The sequence below is a fragment of the Lagenorhynchus albirostris genome, chromosome 4 (genome assembly GCF_949774975.1).
Source record: "Lagenorhynchus albirostris chromosome 4, mLagAlb1.1, whole genome shotgun sequence".
Classification (NCBI taxonomy): domain Eukaryota; kingdom Metazoa; phylum Chordata; class Mammalia; order Artiodactyla; family Delphinidae; genus Lagenorhynchus; species Lagenorhynchus albirostris.
The window spans coordinates 118,266,377-118,289,008 of NC_083098.1; the positions used below are offsets into that span (position 1 = coordinate 118,266,377).

General features: G+C 40.0%; 1 protein-coding gene and 1 long non-coding RNA gene across 4 annotated transcripts in view; one reads left to right on the plus strand and one right to left on the minus strand.

Annotated features, from left to right (window-relative positions):
• The window catches only part of LOC132519458 (uncharacterized), a 29,711-nt gene extending 9,738 nt beyond the window's left edge, over positions 1-19,973 (minus strand). The window contains exons 1-2 of the long non-coding RNA XR_009540168.1: positions 19,896-19,973; positions 19,131-19,228 (exon numbers count right to left, since the gene is read on the minus strand). This is a non-coding gene — a long non-coding RNA (uncharacterized LOC132519458). The remainder of the gene's footprint in view (positions 1-19,130; positions 19,229-19,895) is intronic.
• MCUB (mitochondrial calcium uniporter dominant negative subunit beta) overlaps positions 1-22,632 on the plus strand; it is a 90,180-nt gene that overhangs the window by 50,297 nt on the left and 17,251 nt on the right. For all 3 annotated transcript variants that reach the window (XM_060147389.1, XM_060147390.1, XM_060147388.1), the window contains exons 2-3: positions 19,261-19,336; positions 19,850-20,020. In XM_060147389.1, coding sequence (XP_060003372.1) covers positions 19,261-19,336; positions 19,850-20,020 — 247 coding nt within the window. The remainder of the gene's footprint in view (positions 1-19,260; positions 19,337-19,849; positions 20,021-22,632) is intronic.

Sequence of the window (22,632 nt, forward strand, 5' to 3'; positions counted from 1 at the left end):
CAAAAAAGAGAATGTTTCAAGGAGTGATCAAGAGTGACGATTGCTTCTGTGAAGTCAGTGACTAAGGGGTTTTCATTTGCTTCAGAGACAAGGAGAGCAGTAGCCTTCTGTAATAATTTCAGTGAAACGATGAAACAAAAGCCAGGTTGCAGTAGGTAGAGAATGAGTGAAAGCTGAAGAAGTGTTAAGACAGCAGATGTGACCAACCTTTTCGACTCACTCACCTAAGAAGGGAAAAGGCGGATGGAGATGGAGGGAAGACAGTCAGAAGGTAGGAGAGGCTTGAGCAGGTTTACCTGCTGATGGTCTAATTGGGAAAAGTGAGGTCTCTAGTGTAGCAGGAAGGGATGGAATCCCAAGCTCAGGGGAAATGTGTTAGCCTTAGGGGGACACAGAAAGACTTCATCCCTGTAACACTAAGAAGGCAGGGAAGGATGGCTGAATTGGTGCAGAAGTTTGAAGGAGTTTGGTCACTCGGCACATAGCAGATACTCAGTAAATGTTTGTTGAATTAACTGTTGACTGGAAGACTCCATACTTTCAGACATTGTGTACTGCGATTTCATTTATCAGTTTCCTAAACATGCAGATCTCCGGTGCAAAGAGGTCTGCTGCACAGCTTCTGTCACTCCTGGGAGCAGTCACTTCCACGTCCCCCACAGCAGAGTGTGTAACAGACTGGAATTCTGTGCTTGCTAAAGAAATCCTGATATGTTCCCTTTATATAGCGCCCGTTTGTTTCCCATTATGGAACTATCACTTTTGTCATAGAGAGATCTTCAAGTACTTTTGCAATATATGAAGTTGTGACTATAAACAAATATGTGTGATCTACTGATATCTATGGGATACAACTGAACAATCCCTGAAAAGAAGCAATAATAATGGAGTTTACACTTGTGGCTGTGGAAAGGGCAAATTGTAGCACCTCATTATTGTTGAAAGCCTCATACTGAGACTAGTGTCACATGGAGTGCTTTTGTAGTAATTAAAGTCCTTCTAAAAATGCTTATATTTGGAAGTACTCTGATTTTGTTTTTCTGTATCAGCGTATCACGGTTGCCTTTCAGCTAAGAAATTTAAATATAAACTGCTACTCCCTGATTTATATTCATTGTGCAAATTAGACTAGTTCCTGCTGTTGTCCATTATACATCAGTATCTCTTCTTCACCCCACGTCAAAAAGTTGTTTCCTTTTATCATAAATGGGTGTTGAATTTTGTCAAAGGCTTTTTCTGCATCTATTGGGATGATCATATGGTTTTTATCCTTCAGTTTGTTAATATGGTATATCACATTGATTTGCGTATTGAAGAATCAACATTGTGACAATGACTATACTACCCAAAGCAATCTACAGATTCAATGCAATCCCTATCAAACGACCAATGGCGTTTTTCACAGAACTAGAACAAAAAATTTCACAATTTGTATGGAAACAAAAAAGACCCCGAATAGCCAAAGCAATCTTGAGAAAGAAAAACAGAGCGGGAGGAATCAGGCTCCCTGACTTCAGACTATACTACAAAGCTACAGTAATCAAGACAGTATGGTACTGGCACAAAAACAAAAATATACATCAATGGAACAGGATAGAAAGCCCAGAGATAAACCCATACACATATGGTCACCTTATCTTTTTTTTTTTTTTTTTTTTTTTTGCGGTACATGGGCCTCTCACTGTTGTGGCCTGTCCCGTTGTGGAGCACAGGCTCCGGACGCACAGGCTCAGCGGCCATGGCTCACGGGCCCAGCTGCTCCGTGGCATGTGGGATCTTCCTGGACCGGGGCACGAACCCGCGTCCCCTGCATCGGCAGGCAGACCCTCAACCACTGCGCCACCAGGGAAGCCCTCACCTTATCTTTGATAAAGGAGGCAAGAATGTACAATGGAGAAAAGGCAGCCTCTCCAATAAGTGGTGCTGGGAAAACTGGACAGCTACATGTAAAAGTATGAAATTAGAACACTCCCTGACACCATACACAAAAATAAACTCAAAATGGATTAAAAACCTAAATTTAAGGTCAGACACTATAAAACTCTTAGAGGAAAACATAGGCAGAACACTCTATGACATACATCACAGCAAGATCCTTTTTGACCCACCTCCTAGAGTAATGGAAATAAAAACAAAAATAAACAAATGGGACCTAATAAAACTTACTTTTGCACAGCAAAGGAAACCATAAACAAGACGAAAAGACAACCCTTAGAATGGGATAAAATATTTGTAAATGAATCAACTGACAAAGGATTAATCCCCCAAATATACAAGCAGCTCATGCAGCTCAATACCAAAAAACAAAAAGAAGCAAACCAATCCAAAAATGGGCAGAGACCTAAATTGACATTTCTCCAAAGAAGACATACAGATTGCCAACAAACACATGAAAGGATGCTCAACATCACTAATCATTAGAGAAATGCAAATCAAAACTACAATGTGGTATCACCTCACACCGGTCAGAATGGCCATCATTAAAAAATCTACAAACAATAAATGCTGGAGAGGGTGTGGAGAAAAGGGAACCCTCTTGCACTGTTGGTGGGAATGTAAATTGATACAGCTACTATGGAGAACAGCATGGAGGTTCCTTAAAAAACTAAAAATAGAACTACCATATGACCCAGCAATCCCACTACTGGGCATATAGCCTGAGAAAACCATAATTCAAAAAGAGACATGTACCACAATGTTCATTGCAGCGCTATTTACAATAGCCAGGAGATGGAAGCAACCTAAGTGTCCATCGATAGATGAATGGATAAAGAAGATGTGGCACATATACACAATGGAATATTACTCAGCCATAAAAAGAAACAAAATTGAGTTATTTGTGGTGAGGTGGATGGACCTAGAGTCTGTCATACAGAGTGAAGGGAGTCAGAAAGAGAAAAACAAATACCGTATGCTAACACATATATGGGATCTAACAAAAAAAATGGTTCTGAAGAACCTAGGGGCAGGACAGGAATAAAGACGCAGATGTAGAGAATGGACTTGAGGATATGGGGAGGGGGAAGGGTAAGCTGGGAAGAAGTGAGAGAGTGGCATGGACATATATACACTACCAAATGTAAAACATATAGCTAATGGGAAGCAGCTGCATAGCACAGGGAGATCAGCTCAGTGCTTTGTGTCCACTTAGAAGGGTGGGATAGGGAAGGTGGGAGAGAGACGCAAGAGGGAGGCGAAATGGGGATATACGTATACATATAGCTGATTCACTTTGTTATACAGCAGCAACTAACGCAACATTGTAAAGCAATTATGCTCCAATACAGATGTTAAAAATAAATAAATAAATAAAATATGTTGGTTACTCTTAAAAAAAAGTTGTTTCCTCTTCTAAGTCAGGCTGCTGCATCTTTTTCCTTTTCAAATGAGCTAGACTTCTTTTTAGGCCATATTTTCTACTTCTTGATAGTTGACATTTTCTTAATGCATCTAGAATATAAGGTTGGAGCACAAAAAAACTTCTGTTGCTACCTTAAAGAGATGAAAACAGTAAATGTTTTTTTTTTTGAACTGAAAGGTTGGAGCACAAGAAGCTGCTATTGCTACTTGAAAGGGATGAAAACTGAATTTTTTTTTTTTTTTGCAGTACGCGGGCCTCTCACTGTTGCGGCCTCCCGTTGCGGAGCACAGGCTCCGGACGCGCAGGCTCAGCAGCCATGGCTCACGCGCGCAACCGCTCCACGGCACGTGGGATCTTCCCGGACCGGGGCACGAACCCTTGTCCCCTGCATCGGCAGGCGGACTCTCAACCACTGCGCCGCCAGGGAAGCCCAGTGAATTTTTTTTAAACTGATTTTTTCCTTTAGTCACACTCCCCGATGTATTTTTAGTGAAATGGCATGTAGTAGAGTTATTGTGATATACTCTCTACTAAAATAATTGATTGTTAACATCCAAGAGAAGCAGTATTACTCAAATTTGACTGTATAGGTCAGTTTATTTTACAAGTAACTGATGCTGTCCTGGAAATGTGAGCCCCTGTCTGGGTTAGTACAATAGCTGACAGACTTCTCAAGATGGGTCATAAGCAGGATGTAAATTGAAAGGAGGAGCTGGGTTTGGGTTGAGTCAGTCTTGAAATTAATTCTGCATGTGTGGTGGGTTTGTGTAAGATTTTCAGAATGGTCTTTTAATAATATCCTTCTGAGAAAGGGTTGTTGTAGGATAAATATGATAATTTCTCCTTTAAGCTTTACTGACATATGTCAGAAGGATGCCAATTCCCTAAGTAATCATAGTTTCCCAGTGGCATGCAAAAAATGTTTGACCCCTTGTTAATAGGTCACTTCTCTCTGTAAATGGTAATCTTGGTGTTTGTCTAAACCTATTGTTTTTTGCACTGTTTTATTTTGAAACAATTGCAAACTTGTAGAAAAGTTGTATGAATGCTTTGTTTCTGAACAATTTAAGAAAAAAGTTGTTGACATGATGCCATTCCCTTTGAAGTGCAAGAACATTCTCCAACTTAACCATAAAAGGCCATCACAATCAGAAAACTAACATTACCACTATCTTAATTCTTAGACCGCGTGCAAACTTTGCCAGTTTTCCCAATAATGTTCTCTATTGCAAAAAGTTCAGAATCACAGTTGTATTTAGTTGTCTTATCTCCAATCTGGAACTGTATCACATTCTTTCCTTGACTTTCAAGGATTTTGACTCTTTCGAAGATTACAGTTACTTTGTAGAATGTCTCTGTTTGGGTTTGTCTGGTGTTCCCTTGGGGTTTGATTCAGGTTATACATCTTTGTCAGGAATAGCACAGAAGTGTTGCATGTATTCTTTCTCACTGCATGATGTCACTTTTCCCCATGACTGATAGTGTGCACTTTGATCACTTGATTGAGGTGGTGTCTACCAGACTTCTTCCCTTTGCAGTTACCGTTTTCCCTTCGGTATTAATGCTTATGTGTGGAGACACATTAAAACCTTGTAAACGTCTTGTTCCTTATCAAACTTTAAATTCATTTATTTACTTAATTATATCAGAGTGGGCTCATGGTTTCCTATTTTCTTCAATGGATTATAATCTGTTACTATCAGTATTTGTTTTACTGCCCAAATCGTTCCAGATTTGATCATTGAGACTCCCTTCAAGCTGACTGGTGTGTCCTTTTGCTATGTCTCCCATCATTCATTGAGCACTTCCTTGCTTTCCAAGCTCATCTTGTCCTTTCCATGCCCCAGCCCTGGAATTAGCCATTTCTTCAAGGAGTTCTGGTTCCCTTTGGATAAGAATTGTATTTAGAAGCCAAGAACGGGATGTCACATATGCTCATTATTGAGAGTTACTGTTCACAGTCCCCTTCAAACAATTTATATATATATATTTTTAATATAAAAATATAAGTATATAAAATTTAAATCTTTTTCATTTATATACACATATACATTCAATCTTTTTTGAAGTACTATATTTATTTTGTTGGTTTTATTTATTTATATTTTTACATATTAAAAACCATGAATTCATACCAATACTTCCAATTTCATTCCAGTACTACAGGGTTCATTCCAGCTTTCTCACCTTCCATAGTGTAGCTAGCTCCCTTCTTTGACAGAATAAGTCTGGCTTCCATTATTCTTGATATTTTTGCTTATTTGGTAAGTTTTCCGGTATGTGACAGCCTCTCATCTCTGCCACTAGTCCTTTCCTGCATAGATGACTTCCTTACCCGATTTGGGCTCCAACACCTGCTTCTGAGCCTACCTTCCACGTGGATGCCCTCTTCACTCCCATTCAGGTTCTGCTACCCCCCCCCACTAATCCCCCTTACGCTATGTGGACAGCCTCCTTGCCATGCTTAGGTTCCAGCACACCCCTGCCAGCTGCCGCTCTGCGTGGACGCCCTCTAGCCACGCTTGGATTCAGACTCCCCACTTCGGGCCACTCCTCTCCCCTTGAGGACCCTTCTCAGAATGAATCTTTAAATTAAATAGACTGAATCCCAAGCAGGAAAATGAAATTAGATCTGTACCTGACACACTTTGGGGAAACTGTAGAACCCCAGAAGTAGAAAGATGGAAGAAAATCTTTCAGAAAGTCTTAAATTTACAGAAGATGTGATAATAGAGGGCAGAAGGCAAAGGAATGTCTTCAAAGTTCTGAGGGGAAGTAACAACTTGGAACTTTATATCCAGTAAACTGTGATTTTCAACAGCATTAAGTTTAAGAGATTAAAAGATTCTTACTGAAAGTTCTTCTCAGGAAGCATGAAATCGAACACATCAATAAACAGGATGTAAGAAGAAATGGAGAGCAAAATATTTGGAAAACTTACAGATGAATCTAAGAAACAATCACTATATAAAACAACATGAGATGCTAATTTGGGGGTTCTAAAAAAATAAGGTCAAAATAATCCATTCTTAATTGTGATTGATACTGTCTAAGATCCTGTTGTTGTTCAGCCGTAGGGTAGAGAAATTACACACTAAGCCAAGTAAGAATGTCTCAGAATATAAACGGCAAACACTAAAAGGATAGAAGAAAAATACAAAACCCATATACTTCCAAACCAATAAAGAGAGATAAAGGAGTCTAAAGAAACAGTTAAATTATTAGGAGATAAGAAAGAAGAAGGAAGCAAAAGAAAATCAGGGTAAACAGAAAGCACAAAATAAGGTGACAGATATCCAAATTTATCTGAACTACAATAAATGTAAACAGATTAAACTCAATAGGAAAAGGACAGAAATTGAATTTATAACATAGACTGAGGGTTTACTACTCATACATAGGCTCTCAGTGAACACACTAATCAAAGTTCTAGTGAGCAAAATTTAACATGGAAGGAATAAGAATGCAGAAGAAATGTTGAACAAGGAAATGGGTAAAATACAAGCATAAAAAAAGAATGAAACTCAGTCATTTTAAACCATATTTTATGTACCACCTACAGTGGAGTTCTGTGGAATGTTTGAAGCAAGCAGATAAACTGCTTGGTTACATAATTGTTTTGCTTTGAAGCTTATCCTTGGGTTCATTAGTTTTCCACCCTGTGGTGCATCATGATTTTTTGTAGAACCTCACACTGAGCTCCAAGCTTTCATGATTTCTTTTTGCTTCTCTGGATGAAAACAAAAATCAAACTCCTATATAGCAACTCTCTTTTGATGTTCTCTTCTGACTTGTCTCTAGATTTATATTTTAAATCTGCCCAACAAAAATTGCATTTTGTAGCACACACTAGGCAGTTGTCTTAATTAATACTCCAGTCTCTTTCAGGTACTACATGAATCATCACTGTTAAAATAAATTTTTCTTTTTGATCTGAGCAGACCGAGAAGAGTAGTTAATATGCAACATGATTGAAACAAAAGAAAGAGGAATAACAGCATATAGCACTTGGCTAGCAACCAATAATAACTTTCACTTACTGACTGTAGATTCTCAGCCAGGCCACATTTTTTTTTTTTTTTTTTGTGGTACGCGGACCTCTCACTGTTGTGACCTCTCCCGTTGCGGAGCACAGGCTCCAGATGCGCAGGCTCAGCGGCCATGGCTCACGGGCACAGCCACTCCGCGGCATGTGGGATCTTCCTGGACTGGGGCACGAACCTGTGTCCCCTGCATAGGCAGGCGGACTCTCAACCACTGGGCCACCAGGGAAGCCCAAGGCCACATTTATATCACTCTAACCACTTGGCATTTAAGCCAGTGATCCTTCGTTCTCTGGACTGACCTCAGCAGAACCCCTGAAATTACATTCGTGTGTGTGTGTATGTGTGTGTATATGTATGTGTATCCCTCCCTCCCTCCCTCCCTCCCTCCCTTCGCTTCTTCTTTCCTCCTTTCTTCATTCAACAAAGAAATGCTTTTGAGAGCAAAATTCTAAAGAAGGATTACAACCCAGAGAGAAGATACTAGACTAATTTGCTTGTCCTACTCTAGTCTGTTACAAAACATATTGAAATAGTAGAGTATACTGACTGAAACATAAATTATTTACAATTAATAAATTGGTTTCAACATCATTGCATGAATGCAGTTTCTTAAGATGTGTTTGTAATAGAAGTACCTAGTATTTTATCCTTCTGGTCCAGATCACTTGTACCTGGGACCCTTCTTTACATGTGTTTCAACAGTGTGGAGCTGGTTTTAACAGGTGTTTCTATCTTCCCAGGATCCCTTCTTTACTCTTCATCTGGAAATAGAGCCCATGGCTCCCCACAGGTGTGGGCACAGTGTGTGATAACCTGAGCCAGGATCCTTTTTCCCACAGGGTGACAGTACAGCGAAGCAGTTTAAAGAGTCGGGGCTCCTAACAGCTTGACAGTGTGCTCACTTATCAGCTGTGTGACTTTAGACAGAGTACTTAATCTCCCTGTGTTCAGTATTCTGATAATTGAAAGATGGGAAATAACCTGCACACAAATGTTTATAGAAGCTTTATTCATAATTGCCAAATTCATAATTGGAAACATTCAAGTTAAGTTAGTCAATAGATAAATTGTGGCACATCCACACAAAGGAATATTAAAGCACTAAAAAGAAATGAGCAATATAGACAATAATGTGTTATAATCACTGAACTTGCTAGGAGACTAGATCTTAATTATTCCCTCCACAAAAAAAGAAATGATACTTATGTGATGTGATAGAGATACTAACTATCGCTACAGCGGCAATCATATTACAGTGTATAAATGCATCCAATCAACATGCTGCACACTTAAATTTACAGAATGTTGTATGTCAAATATATTTAAATAACAAATTATAAAGAACAAAGAAATGAGCCATCAAGCTATGAAAGGACATGGAACAATCTTAAATGTGTATTACTAAGTGGAAGGAGCCAATCTGAAAAGGCTACATACTATATGATTCCAACTACGTGACATTCTCGAAAAGGCAAAACTATGGAGACAGTAAAAGGATCTGTCGTGGCCGGGGGTTAGAGAGGAGCAAGGGGTGAGACGAATAGGAAGAGCAGAGGATTTTTAGGGCAGTGAAGCTACTCCCTGTGATACTACGATGGTGGATGTGTCAAAACCCATAGAATGTACAGCACCAAGAGTGAACCCTAATATAAACTACGAACTTTGGGTGATAAAGGTGTTCAATATAGGTTCACGGATTGTAACAGATGTACCACTCTGGTGCTGGATGAAAGGCCAAGAGTATATGAGAACTCTGTACTCTCTGCTCAATTTTACTGTTCTAAAACTGAGCTTAAAAAAAAAAAAAAGTGGGGGAGAGACATGCTGGATTAGCCCCACAGGCTCTCGTTTGCCAACTCCAGTTCTCCAGTGACTTCCTATTATATCAATGTTCAGTCAAGTGATAAGTGAGCACTAAATACATTTGAATGGAAAAAAGATGGGAAGTAATAGTATGTAGCTCATGCAGTTTCTATAAAGATTAAGATACTGCATGTAAAACATTTAGTTATACAAAACAGGGGAGAAGAGTATCCTAAACACAGAACAGCATGTTATGCCCCTGAGATTTGAGAAACTTGTCGTGTTCTAGGAATCGAGGGATGACAGTAGGATCAGAGTAAGGAAAGCAAGGAAGAAGGGGGGAATGAGATGAGATTGGCAAGACAAGCAGTGTCTAGGTCATGTAGCATCTCATTGGCCGTGATAAGCTTTTATTCTGTTGAAGTGTGAAGGGGAATCCATTGAAGAATTTTAAGCAGAAGAATGTGGTGATACTATTTACATCTTAAGAAGATCACTTTTGATGCGTTGAGGAGGGTAGCATGGAGGAGAGCAAGGGTAGAAGCAAATGAACAAGTTTGGAAACTGCTGCAGTAGATAATGGTGGCCTGGACTGGAGCATTAACAATAAAAATGGAGAGAAATGGATGAACTATGTAGGTAGAATGGATGGGTGGATGGAATTGATGGACTCAAGAATGACTCCTGGCTTTGACTTCAACAGCCAGGGAGGTGACGGGTCAGTTATTACAGGGAAAGATGAACCAGAGGAAGGGGTTTCAGGAGGAAATCAAGAGTTTTGTTCTGGATAAATTCACTTTCAGATGTATGTGATTATGTGAGGGGAGGTGTTAGTCAAGTATTGGTTGTCCTAGTCTGGACCTCAGGAGGGGTCTGGCTACGTGGTTGAGGGGCTGGAGATAGAAGCCTGTTGGTAGTATGTTGGGGTTTTTTTTTATTATCATTGAGGTATAGTTGTTGTACAATATTATATAAGTTTCAGGTGAACAACATAGTGATTCAAAATTTTTAAAGGTTATACTCTGGTTATAGTTATTATCAAATATTGGCTATATTCCCTGTGCTGTACAACACATCTTTGTAACTTATTTATTTTATACATAATAGTTTGTACATCTTAAGATAGGTTGTTACCCCTGTCTTGCCTGCCCCACCCCCGTTGGTACTTTGTTTGACTGAATGGGAACCTTAAACTTGTACGGTGCTGTAAGTCTCAATAAAACTGGAAGAAAAACAGTTTTTAAAGAGTGAATGGGAGTTGAAGATGAACCAGTGTAGACAAAATGAAAAGTTTGGCCAAGGAGGATGAGAGATATTATAGCATATTTGCTGATTGTATTGAACCTGTAGAGTGTGAGAGGCAGTGATTAAGAGGGAGTTAGGATTCTGAGAAAGCTTTGCCAGGTATAAGATGGAGAACACCTGAGGAGGGATTGACCTTTGAAAATGAAGGTCACTTGACTGCAGTAGGCGGGAAGGAAGCAATGGTGGGAACAGATGGAGTTCTGTAGGTTTTATGGTGGGAAGATGAGAGCACTGAGTGTAAGAGTTGGCCACACAGGGTGGGTACACTGGGCAGGGCTTTCCAGGCAGGGATGGGAATAAGTGTGAAGGCAAGGAAGCATGAACAGTGTGCCATATTCGAGAGAGGGCAATACGCTCTGCATATCTGAAATAGAGGGTTGGGAGGGGGCCAGTGCTGGTCATGATAAGGGGAGGCGGGATAAGCGGACAAGAATCAGCTCGTGGAAAGCTTTCTTTGGAGTTGTTTCCCTTTGCAGTAGAGAACAAATAGAGGTTTTTAAATCTAGAAATAGTTTGACTTTATGTAATTTTAGAAAATTGGAGTAGATCTTAATCTGGAACAGATTGGTGGGAGAGGCCAGTTAGGAAACTGTTACAGTGATCTGGGTGAGATGATGAGGATCTAAACTAGAGCAGTGGAGGTGGGGACAGACGCGAGAGGATGGGTTTGAGAGCTCTGTAAGAAGTAGAACTAGGGTTTCCCTGGTGGCGCAGTCGTTGGGAGTCCGCCTGCCGATGCAGGGGACACGGGTTCGTGACCCGGTCCGGGAAGATCCCACATGCCGTGGAGCGGCTGGGCCCGTGAGCCATGGCTGCTGAGCCTGCACATCCGGAGCCTGTGCTCCGCCATGGGAGAGGCCACAACAGTGAGAGGCCCGCGTACCGCAAAAAAAAAAAAAGAACCAGTAGGCCCTAGTGACAGTTCAGTTGTAACTACTGGTCTACCAGCTATTTTATGGAATATTAGTTGCTTAGGATAACTCTCTAGTTATCTGCGCCTCTAATCTAATGACTAGTAATTAGTGGTGTGAGTCCATCAAGGAGAAGATCAGGTCCATGGAGGAACAAGAAAGAGCTTTGTTCAGGAGGTACTGAGCTTGAGGTACCTGCGGGCTGTCCCAGTGAAGATGTCTGGTAAGCCTGTCTGAGGATGAGCCTCCAGGGGGAAGTTTGTTGCTCCAGGGATGCTCAAACGGGTCTGTTATTGTTTGATTCTGAATCTTATGAAGATTTGCCTCTTTGGGTTCAGATTAATAATTTGGGTGTTCCACTGAGTAAAATATGAAAGAAAGAAAATGTTTGATAATACATTATCAGGATCCTAAAACTATTACTACTTTATGATCCAGTCATTCTGGAATCTACCCTAAAGAAAAAAAAATGCAAACAAAGAACTTCCCTGGTGGTGCAGTGGTTAAGAATCCACCTGCCAATACAGGGGACACGGGTTCGAGCCCTGGTCCGGGAAGATCCCACATGCCACAGAGCAACTAAGCCTGTGCGCCACAACTACTGAGCCTGCGCTCTAGAGTCCACAAGCCACAGCTACTGAGCACACGTGCCACAACTACTGAAGCCCATGCGCCTAGAGCCCATGCTCTGCAACAAGAGAAGCCACCGCAATGAGAAGCCCGCACGCTGCAACGAAGAGTAGCCCCCTCTCACTGCAACTAGAGAAAGCCTGCGCACAGCAACGAAGACCCGATGCATCCAAAAATAAAAACATAAATTTATATAAAAAAATGCAAACAGATTTGTGTGCAAAGATGTTTTGAATCAGTTTAGTTGTAATGGTGAAAGTGAAATACAATATACATAGAAAATAAACTAGAAGGTATACGTCAGTGTTAACTGATAACTCCAGATGATGGCCTTATTGATGACTTTTATTTTTTTCTTTTTGTGAGTCTGTGATTTATAGATTTTTCTAAAATGAGCATGCATTCCTCTCTGACACAGAAAAACAATTCATAGAAATGGTATATAAAATGGAAATGTCCAACAATAGGTATATAAATAATAAATTCTGTTACATCTGTAGGATAAGTGGCTATGGAGCAGTTTAAATTATTTTGTTTATGAAAGTTTTTAATGAAGTAAGAAAATGCTTATAAAACATTAATGATCAGCTCTCAACTCTGTGATTACATGAGCATATATATATCTACGGAAAGGCTGGCATAAGTCAGGGGTTGGTGGAATTGTGGATGCTCATTTTCTCTATTTTCCAAGTTTCCACAATGAGCTTTTATTGCATTTCTTTTCATCTTTTGAAAAACTTTCTGATTTCTATAGGGTTTTTTGCTTCTTTTTTCTACTTTCCTTGAAAAAGCTTGTTCTATCCTTTTTCCTTTTCTACCACTGTAGAAACTGTACTTCGAATGGCTTCCTTTAAGTGTTTAATATACACATACTCAATTGTAACTTTCCTAACAAAGTCTTAGGTTTCTCACCATCTTTGCCCTCCTCTGAACGTGAATAGGGTCTTCACAGGTTCTAAGAATCCACTGACTAGAGCATATGCCACATCTTGTTTTTAGCTTTCCACTTGTTTTAACACAAAAAATGGTTTAAAATTTCTTACAATAAGTAGTTTATTTACCAACATATTTTACGGCTTTGGCTTCATATTAGTTTCCTAGGGCTTCCATAGTAAGAGTTCCTCAGGTTCAGTAGCTTAAACAACAGATTGACTTTCTCACAATTCTGGAAGCCAGAAGTCCGAGGTAAAGGTGTTGGCAGGGTTGGTTTCTTCTGAGGCCTCTCTCCTTGGCTTGTGGACAGCTGCCTTCTCACTGTGTCCTCACAGGGTTTTCCTCTGTGTGCGCACGTGTCTGTGTCCAAATCTCCTCTTTTTATAAGGACAGCAGTCACATTGGATTAGCGCCCACACTCATGACCTCATTTTAACTTAATTACCTCTTTAAAATACAGTCACATTCTGAGGTCTTGGGGATGAGGACTCTGACATATGAATTTGGTGGGGAGTTGGGGACACAACTCAGCCCGTAACTGTGTTCTCCTGCATCTGGGTTTAGTTCCCTTCTCTCTAGGAAGTTCCTTAGCAAAGATGTGTGGGAAAGAAACTATGATCTCTGTACATCTGAAAATCTCTTCATTTCCTTCAACCTTAAGTAATGTTCCTAAATATAATGTTTTAGATTGATAGTTATTTTCCCTTAGCACCTTGAAGATATTCATACATTCATTTACCATGTATTTATTGAGCCCCTGTAGTATGTCAGGTACGATACTATTCCAGGTGCTGGAACTACAGTAGGCAGCCAGAGAGTATGCTCTCTAGAGGGACAAAATGAAATAGCATTTGTACAGTTGTATGAAGATAAGTTTTCATTTCTCTTGGGTAAACAGCTAGGAGTGGTATTGCTGTGTCACATGGAAGTGTGTGTTTAACTTTATAAGAATACTGCTAAAGGTTTTCCAGAATGGTTGTACCATTTTACATTCTTGCCAGCAGTGTATGAGATTGACTGCTTTTTAAAGGTTTAAAGTTTCTGTATCTTTCTGTGTTGTACCTGGGTGAAATATTATCTAATTCACTAGTTTTCTTTTCTATTGACTTTATCTAGTCTAGAATTTATTTAGTTCATTAAAGCTGGGTTTTAATGTATAAATTAAATATATACATAATTTATAATAAAATCTATGTATATAGATTTTCTCCATTTTTGCCTTAGAAATCCCTAATTAGTTGATCCAAGTTACTAATTTTTGTTTTATTTCTACCAGTTTAGTATCATAATTTCTTATTGATTTTCTGGAGGCTAATTCTCCTTTTTATCTCTTTGAAGACTCTAAATATAATTTGTGTTAAAGTCAGTTTTGGACGACTCTCTTATTTTTATTTTCCCTAAGTGGAATTAAGGGAAATCGTCTAAATAAATTGGTTGGTTCCTTCTTAGCATTTAATTTCTCATATAGTAAAATTCTGGATTACAGACTCTAAGTAGGAGTTTATTTTTCATTCTATACTCACCCCTTTCTGGCTAGTAATTTTATATTGCCTCCAACCGGGCTTTTGTGGCCAGAGCTCAGAATTGGTTCTTAAAGTGCCACCTTAAGGTCCCTGTCCGGGGAGGTTGCTGTGATATTGGTGATATCACAGATCAAGTCATCAAATCACTGGAAAGCTTGGCTTGACCTTGCCATGGGCTACTTTAGTCTGTCCTACCCAAAAAGAGTCAAACTCTTAGTTACGTCTTCTGTTCTGGACTATTAACAGATAATTTTTGGGAAAAGGTAAAAATATGACTCTCATACAGTTATAAGAATGAACATGCATCAAAGAATTTATTTTACTCTTATGATATGAAGGAAACCAGGCAGATGTAATATCCAGTTAAAAGGAAAAATCAAAACAACACAAATTTATGTGGAGAAAATAATGTTAAGATGAATGCAGGTAGAGATAAAACCAGTGTTTGGGTTAGTGTGGGGTGTCAATTACATTACTGCCAGATTGGACAAAAGTGACATACCTGTCAGTTACCTACAGCTCACAAGTAGTTCCAAAATGGCTTCAAACCAGTGAACAGGACTAGAATGTGATAACTTGAAAAAGTGTGCTGTGCACTGTGTACAACAGTCAAGACATGGAAACAACCTGAGTGTCCATCGACAGAGGAATGGATAAAGATGTGGTACATATATACAGTGGAGTATTACCCAGACATTTCTCCAAAGAAGATATACAGATGGCCAAGAGGCACATGAAAAGATGCTTAACATCACTAGTTATTAGAGAAATGCAAGTCAAAACTACAGTGAGATATCACCTCACACCAGTCAGAATGGCCATCATCAAAAAAGCTGCAAACAATAAATGCTGGAGAGGGCATGGAGAAAAGGGAACCCTCCTACACTGGTAGGAATGTAAATTGGTACAGCCACTATGGAGAACCGTATGGAGGTTCCTTAAAAAACTGAAAATAGAGCCAGCGTATTATCCAGCAATCCCAGTCTTGGGTATACGTCCAGAGGAAAACATGGTTCGGAAGGATACATGCACCTCAATGTTCATCGCCACTGTTTACAACAGCCAAGACGTGGAAGCAACCTGAATGTCCACTGACAGATAAGTAGGTACATATATATGATGAAATATTACTCAGCCATTAAAAAGAATGAAATAATGCCATTTGCAGCAAAATGGATGGACCTGGAGATTATCATACTAAGTGAAGTAAGTCAGACAGAGAAAGACAAATATCATAAGATATCACTTATATGTGGAATCTAATAAAGAAAAGATACAAATGAACTTATCTACAAAACAGAAACAGACTTACAGACTTAGAGAATGAATTATCAAATTTATCATTACCAGGGGAAGGGGTGGGGGAAGGGATAGATTGAGAGTTTGGGATTGACATGTACACACTGCTGTATTTAAAATAAAATGCCTTTCCTGAAAAGAAAAAAGTCTACAAATAACAAATGCTGGAGAGGGTGTGGTGAAAAGGGAGCTCTCCTACACTGGCGGTGGGAATATAAGTTGGTAAAGCCACTGTGGAGAACAGTATGGAGGTTCCTCAGAAAACTGAAAATAGAATTACCATATGATCCAGCAACCCCACTCCTGCGTATATATCCAGATGAAATTATAATTCAAAAAGATACATGGGGCTTCCCTGGTGGCGCAGTGGTTGAGAATCTGCCTGCCAATGCAGGGGACACGGGTTCGAGCCCTGGTCTGGGAAGATCCCACATGCCGCAGAGCAACTGGGCCCGTGAGCCACAATTACTGAGCCTGCGCGTCTGGAGCCTTTGCTCCGCAACGAGAGAGGCCGTGATAGTGAGAGGCCCGCGCACCGCGATGAAGAGCGGCCCCCGCTTGCCACAACTAGAGAAAGCCCTCGCACAGAAATGAAGACCCAACACAGCCATAAATAAAAAATAAATATTGCAAAACTGTCAACAAGTAAAAATAAAATAAACACTATAAAAAAAAAAGATACATGCACCCCTATGTTCATAGCAGCACTATTTACAATAGCCAAGACATGAAAACAACCTAAATGTCCATCAGCAGATGAATGGATAAAGAAGATGTGGTACATATGCACAGTGGAATACTACTCAGCCATAAAAAGTGAAATAATGCCGTTTGCAGAAACAATGAATACAGCTAGAGATTATAATACTAAGTGAAGTAAGTCAGAAAGAGAAAGACAAATACTGTATGATATCACTTATATGTGGAATGAACATTCTTTCCTTTCCCTTTCCCTTTCCTTTCTGCCAAACTCGTCCCCTTCTTTTTCTCACAACCCGTTTCTTCCCGAACCCTCTGCCTGTCAAAGATCATGGCAGCTGGTATGTCTTGAAGCTGGAATTCCAGCTTAGTTCTGATAGCAAAGCCTGTGCCCTTCGCACTCAACCATCGTGACTCAGCAGGAAGACTTAGGAAATGGCCTTTGAGCTGGGCCTGGAGGGAATGACAGGGTTTGTTAGGCAGAAGTGGATAAAGAAGGCGACACGACACTTTAATACATCGGTGGCACACAGCTCGTCTGCCTGGGGCCTAAGCTCCTGCCGTAGGAGAACAGTAAGTGGTGGAGCTGTGGAGGGGAGGTGGCCTATGCTGCTCATGTGAGGCGCGTAGACCCCACCTTATACTTGCTTGACGCTTTGTTTGTTTAATTTTTATATCTGCTCTGCAAGATAGATGTTGTTATCCCCACCTAACCCTTCAGAGAGCGAAAGCACAGTCCTGTGACTTATCTGTGATCTCCAGCTATTAAGTGGCTAAACTGAGTTTAGAACTCCGGGGTCACTCTTCTTTCTACTTTATATAAACTGTTGAAGTCCCTGGGGTTTTAAGCAGGGTGTGAAGTGATTAGAATTGTATTTAGGAAAAAGATGTGATAAAAGAGAAGCCTGAGTCACCTTTTGACCTGATACTGAATATCATTTGAAGGCAGTAACCCTTGTCCCAGCACTAAAATTTAGAGTTCAAAGTGATTCTATGCAGAAGATTAGAAATAGTGCCCTGAAGGCCTCAGAGGGTCTGCGAGAACCCAGCTACTCAAAAGGGTGACCTTCACACCTGTAACTTCAGTATAACCCTGGGGCTTATTAAAAATGCAAATTCTCATACCCCTACCTCAGACTTACTAGATCAAAAATCTAGTAAAGGTGGAGTCCAGGAAGCTGTGTTTTTAACAAGCCCTGTCTATTTAGCAGTGGACAGTATTGTAGTAGCCAGGTGATTCTTAGGTACGCAAAAGCTTGAGAAAGCTTTAATATTCTTCCCTGGCCACTCTGCCTTCTTTCAACATTTCCTGGTTGTCAAGTGGTTGCCTCTAAAATGATAATTGTAGTAGAGAAACTTCATCAGCACATTAAATGGTAAGTACTTTATGAGCAGGAATTATCATCTTTGGCGTCTAGGAATTTGACTTATAAACTGTCTTTAGCATTATATAAACTCTAGCATAAATTTTAACTCAACGTGTAAAGGTGGCAGTATATGGAAAAAAGTTTGGAAGGATACACACCAAACCACTGTTAAAGAAGAAGTTATTCATGACACTTGTTAAGGAACGTAAGGTAGACTGTATTCTGGGGGACTGCTACAGTGGGGTTTTGTAATAGGGGAGAGAGATTGGGCTCATCCCTTTCACATCTGGGAACAGTGGGGATTTATATCCAACGAGCAGAGTTGGAGGGGCAGTGGATGGGAATACTAAGAGGATGGAGTAATTCTTTGCTTACCTGACCTAGCAGGATTCTTGTTGAAGACAGACTAGGGTGATCAGATAATACCTGGGGAATAGTGGAGGATGAGGAATTTGATCAGACACTGAGGGTTGGGGGGTTCTGGCTAAACCAACTCAACAACATTCTTGCTAAAGCTGGCCTCCTGGAGGACATGCACAAGGATGGGGCTTAGTCAGGCTTAGAGGACACTGACTAAAGTTTGGTTGAGGAGGGAGTCTTTGTCACCACTGCCATGATTAATACAGGGCTTCTCTGGTGAGCAGTGGTTAAGAATCTGCCTGCCAGTGCAGGGGACATGGGTTCGAGCCCTGCTCCGGGAAGATCCCACATGCCATGGAGCAACTTAAGCCCGTGTGCCACAACTACTGAGCCTGCGCTCTAGAGCCCGCGAGCCACAACTACTGAGCCTGTGCGCCTAGAGCCCGTGCTCCGCAACAAGAAGCCCGCGCACCGCAACGAAGAGTAGCCCCTGCTCGCCACAACTAGACAAAGCCCGTGCACAGCAACAAAGACCCAACACAACCAAAAAAAAAAATTAATTAATTAATTTTAAAAAAACCCACCAATACAAACCCTAAAAATACATCCCATAGTAAGGTAGCCATTCAGATGTTCTAGACCCAGCAGTGCCGTCCAGTAGAACTTTCTGTGATGATGGAAATGATCTATTTCTGTGCTGTCCAATACGGTAGCTACTAGACCCAGAGCTATAGAGCAGTTGAAATGTGGCAAAGGTGACTAACTGTGAGAAACTGAATTTTTAGTGTTATTTAATTTTAATTGATTTAACTTTAAATGGCTGCATGTGACTAGTGGCTCCCATGTGGGACAACACAGTCAGAAAGGTCTAGTGAGCTTCTCTAAGGGCTTACCTGGGTATGTGTGGGACGCTGAAGTTTTCATCATGCTTGCCATACAACGTTAAAACAGTCTTCAAGTACAGACACTTATTTCAGCTTTCCCACTTTTCCTAAAAGAAAAAAAATCATTTTTTTCTTACAGGTTTTGTGTGAGAAACTGTGTGGAAATCTGAAATTGTATCAGTCAAATCTTTATAGTACAGTGGGGCCATCTGAAGGTAAGTTTTCTTATCACTTCTTTGATTCCCCATGCTAATTTATTTCCAGTCTTCCAAATAAAGTGAGAAGTGTGAGTTTTGAGCAAAACAGACTTTTCTTGTACTGCCCCTCCCACCCCCCCTCGGAGTTCAGTTCCTTCCTTTTCTGCTCCCATAAGATCTCTGATGTCTTTTGGCAAACTCCCACTCCAGCAATCAAAGGAGTTACAGATGACTTAGAAGCAGTTTCTGCCCTCAGTAAGTTTTTACCTAGGAAGACTTTAAGCAGATAATTATAATAAAGTGTGATACATGCTTAATAAAATGTTATAGAATGGGGGGAATATGTAAACTAGTATAATGAAGGCACTGTAGGCGTGATGTAAATGATTATAGGCATTCAGAGGGTTATGAATTCCATAGGCATCCCTTCTAGAATTTTTGTAGTTAATAATCTTTTAATAATAATTTTAACAGTTATTTTTAAAGGAAATGTTATCCATCCTCTATTACCATCTTTTTTTTTCTTAACAGAAATCACAATTAATTATAAACATGGCCTTCCCTTGGTAACACTTACTTTGCCGTCCAGAAAAGAGCGCTGTCAGTTTGTAGTCAAACCAATGTTATCAACGGTTGGTTCATTCCTTCAGGACCTACAAAATGAAGATAAAGGTATCAAAACGGCTGCCATCTTCACAGCAGGTATATATATGTTTTCTTCAACTTTGTCTTTTTCTCTTCTTCTGAACCTTTGTTTTGGTTCTTTACTTTTCTAGAAACTTGATTCTTTAATTCATTATATAATAAATGGTTGGCAGTTACTGAGTCCGTCACTTTTGAACATCAGTAATATAAAAAAAATTAACCCTATTGAATAAAAAAGAAATGGAATAAGTTTATGCATGTTTTGGTTACTTATTTCATAAACTTAGCCCCCAGATTTTTCTCTGAGAAAATTTTAATGACACAGTCATTAGTGTCTAATTTTCTGTAAGAAATTTGAATAATTAGAAAATGAAATGCAGGCTCAATGATTGAAATAGCCAGTGAATAACTAAAATACACAAATAGTTCATTAACCTTTGTTATAAAGCAGTTATAGTCTAGCGTGTTTTTTGACGAATTAGTTCTCAGGAAAGTGTGTGTGTGTGTGTGTGTGTGTGTGTGTATAAATATATATATATATATATATATATATATATATAGTTTAATACCAGCAGAGGTGGTATAGACACATAGACATTTAAAATTTAGGATATAGCTTTTATGTTTTCATGGTCTGAGGACATAAAAGGACGTCCTCCTGCCCCTAAAAGAGAATAAAGAATTCTTTACCCCAGTCCACTATACAGAGGCTACTATAAATATAAATAAGTGAATAAATTTGCACTGTTATTTTATTGTAGTATTACATACTTAGAATAAACTTATTTAAAAGTTAATGATTAATATTGCAGTTTTGAAAGGGAAATTAACATTCTTCTTCCCTATCCAAGTTCAGAACCAATTAAGAGGTAGACATGGAAGTTGGAAAAATAGAGATTAAAGAATTTATTTACTCAACAAATATTGAGCACCTAACAAATGTTGACCTGAAACAAAGAGACTGCCAGATATTTCTCCAGTAAAGATGGATTTATTGCAGATCAGCAGAGAATTGCAATTCAGGGTCTGCAACCATGGTGAGCCACATGTGAGGACTTGCAGGACAAGGGGAGGAGACCGCTTTTATAGAGGAAAAGGAAGTGAGTAGGGCTATAGTAAACAAACAGTCCATGGCTTTTCATTGGCTGAGTCCTTGCTGGGAAAGAAGAGGAGTCTTTCTTCTTCCTGTTGGGCTCTGCTGTCCTCACAGGGTGTGAGAGCTCCCCCTTCTGGTCTCTGGACTCTATTTAATTGAGGTTTCTGTGTATTAATTGTTTTACACTAACATATGCCAGGCACTGTTCTAGATGCTAGAGATAGAGCAAAGAACAACAGAGATTAAAACTCCTGTTCTTAGGGAGCTTACATTTTAAGAGGAGAAAGAAACAAGGTAAAGAAATAAAATATATAATATGTTAGATAATTAGTGTTACAGTCAAAAATAAAGCAGAGTGATGGGGGGTGGGAGTTGTGTGTGTTGGTGGGAGGTGCTCACTCAGGTCACATTTAGGTGAAGACCTGGAAGAGGTGAGAGAAGATATAGATGGGAAGAGAGCTCTCCAGGCAGAGGTCCTGAGGTGGGAGCTAACTCCACCCTCAACTGAAAAGGGAGGGAGCTGGGTCCAAGTAGGAGGGGATGGGCAGGTTAGGGAAAGCCTTGTTGTAGGTTATTGTAAGGAATTTGGATTTAACCGGAAGGGGAGTTTCTTCTTGCTAAAACCAGGATCAAAGAAAGGTTTTAGTACCGTGACCACAGTGGCCTAATACTTCATCCCTGACTGGACCGACATTCCCGCCCCCCAGTCACAGGAACATCGAAACCCCTGGGCCTTCCCTGCAGGTCAGGGCCTGCCTTCCTCAGAGCAGGGAAGTGCAAACCCAGAACTCAGAAGGGCTCTGAGCACAGTGCTTGCCTGAAATAAGGTTAAAACATTGATGTGTACCCTGCTTGTTTCTAAAAAAAGAATTTGAGTAGCTTTGAAACATAAAACACAGAGAAAACCCCTAGAAATCATAGAGTAAAGGGGCTCTTTGGACTGAGTGAAAACGCTGTGTTGGGGTTCATATCAGTACTTGCCCAAGAATAAGTGAAAAATTCATCACTGTATCGTTACCTCCTTAAAAGTGTTTCACATCAATCTCTTGCTGTTCCTATAATAGCATAAAGGATAATGTAGTACTTCAACTGAGAAATCATACTCAGTTGATTTCTTTTTATAATAATATTTTAAGGAGCAGGTGTGAAGTCATTTAAATGTAAATTTTTAAATGACACTTGCAAAGTCAGATACAAGGATTTGGTGTGTTGCTGATCTTTTAAAAAAGAGGCTCTGTGGGTGGAATTTGCCTGCATTTAATTTGGGCTTGAAAAGAGTGTTCTAAGCTTGTCACAGTTTTGCCCACAGTGTGGGCTGAGTTATTTGGCAATTCCTGGGAAGATGATCTCACCGCAGCTGATGAACAGGAACCCAAACAGCCAAATTCTAGGAACAGCCCCAGGTGCAGCCTTGACTTGCTGCCTTCTGAACAAAAGAACTGCTGAGAGCCAGACAGGAGGCAGGCAAGCAGGTTCTCCCTGATTTTACTAGCAGTATTACTGTTGTCACGCATATCCGGTTGAATGCAGCCAAGCGATGCCAGGCCAGGCGAAAATATACATCCTGGACTCT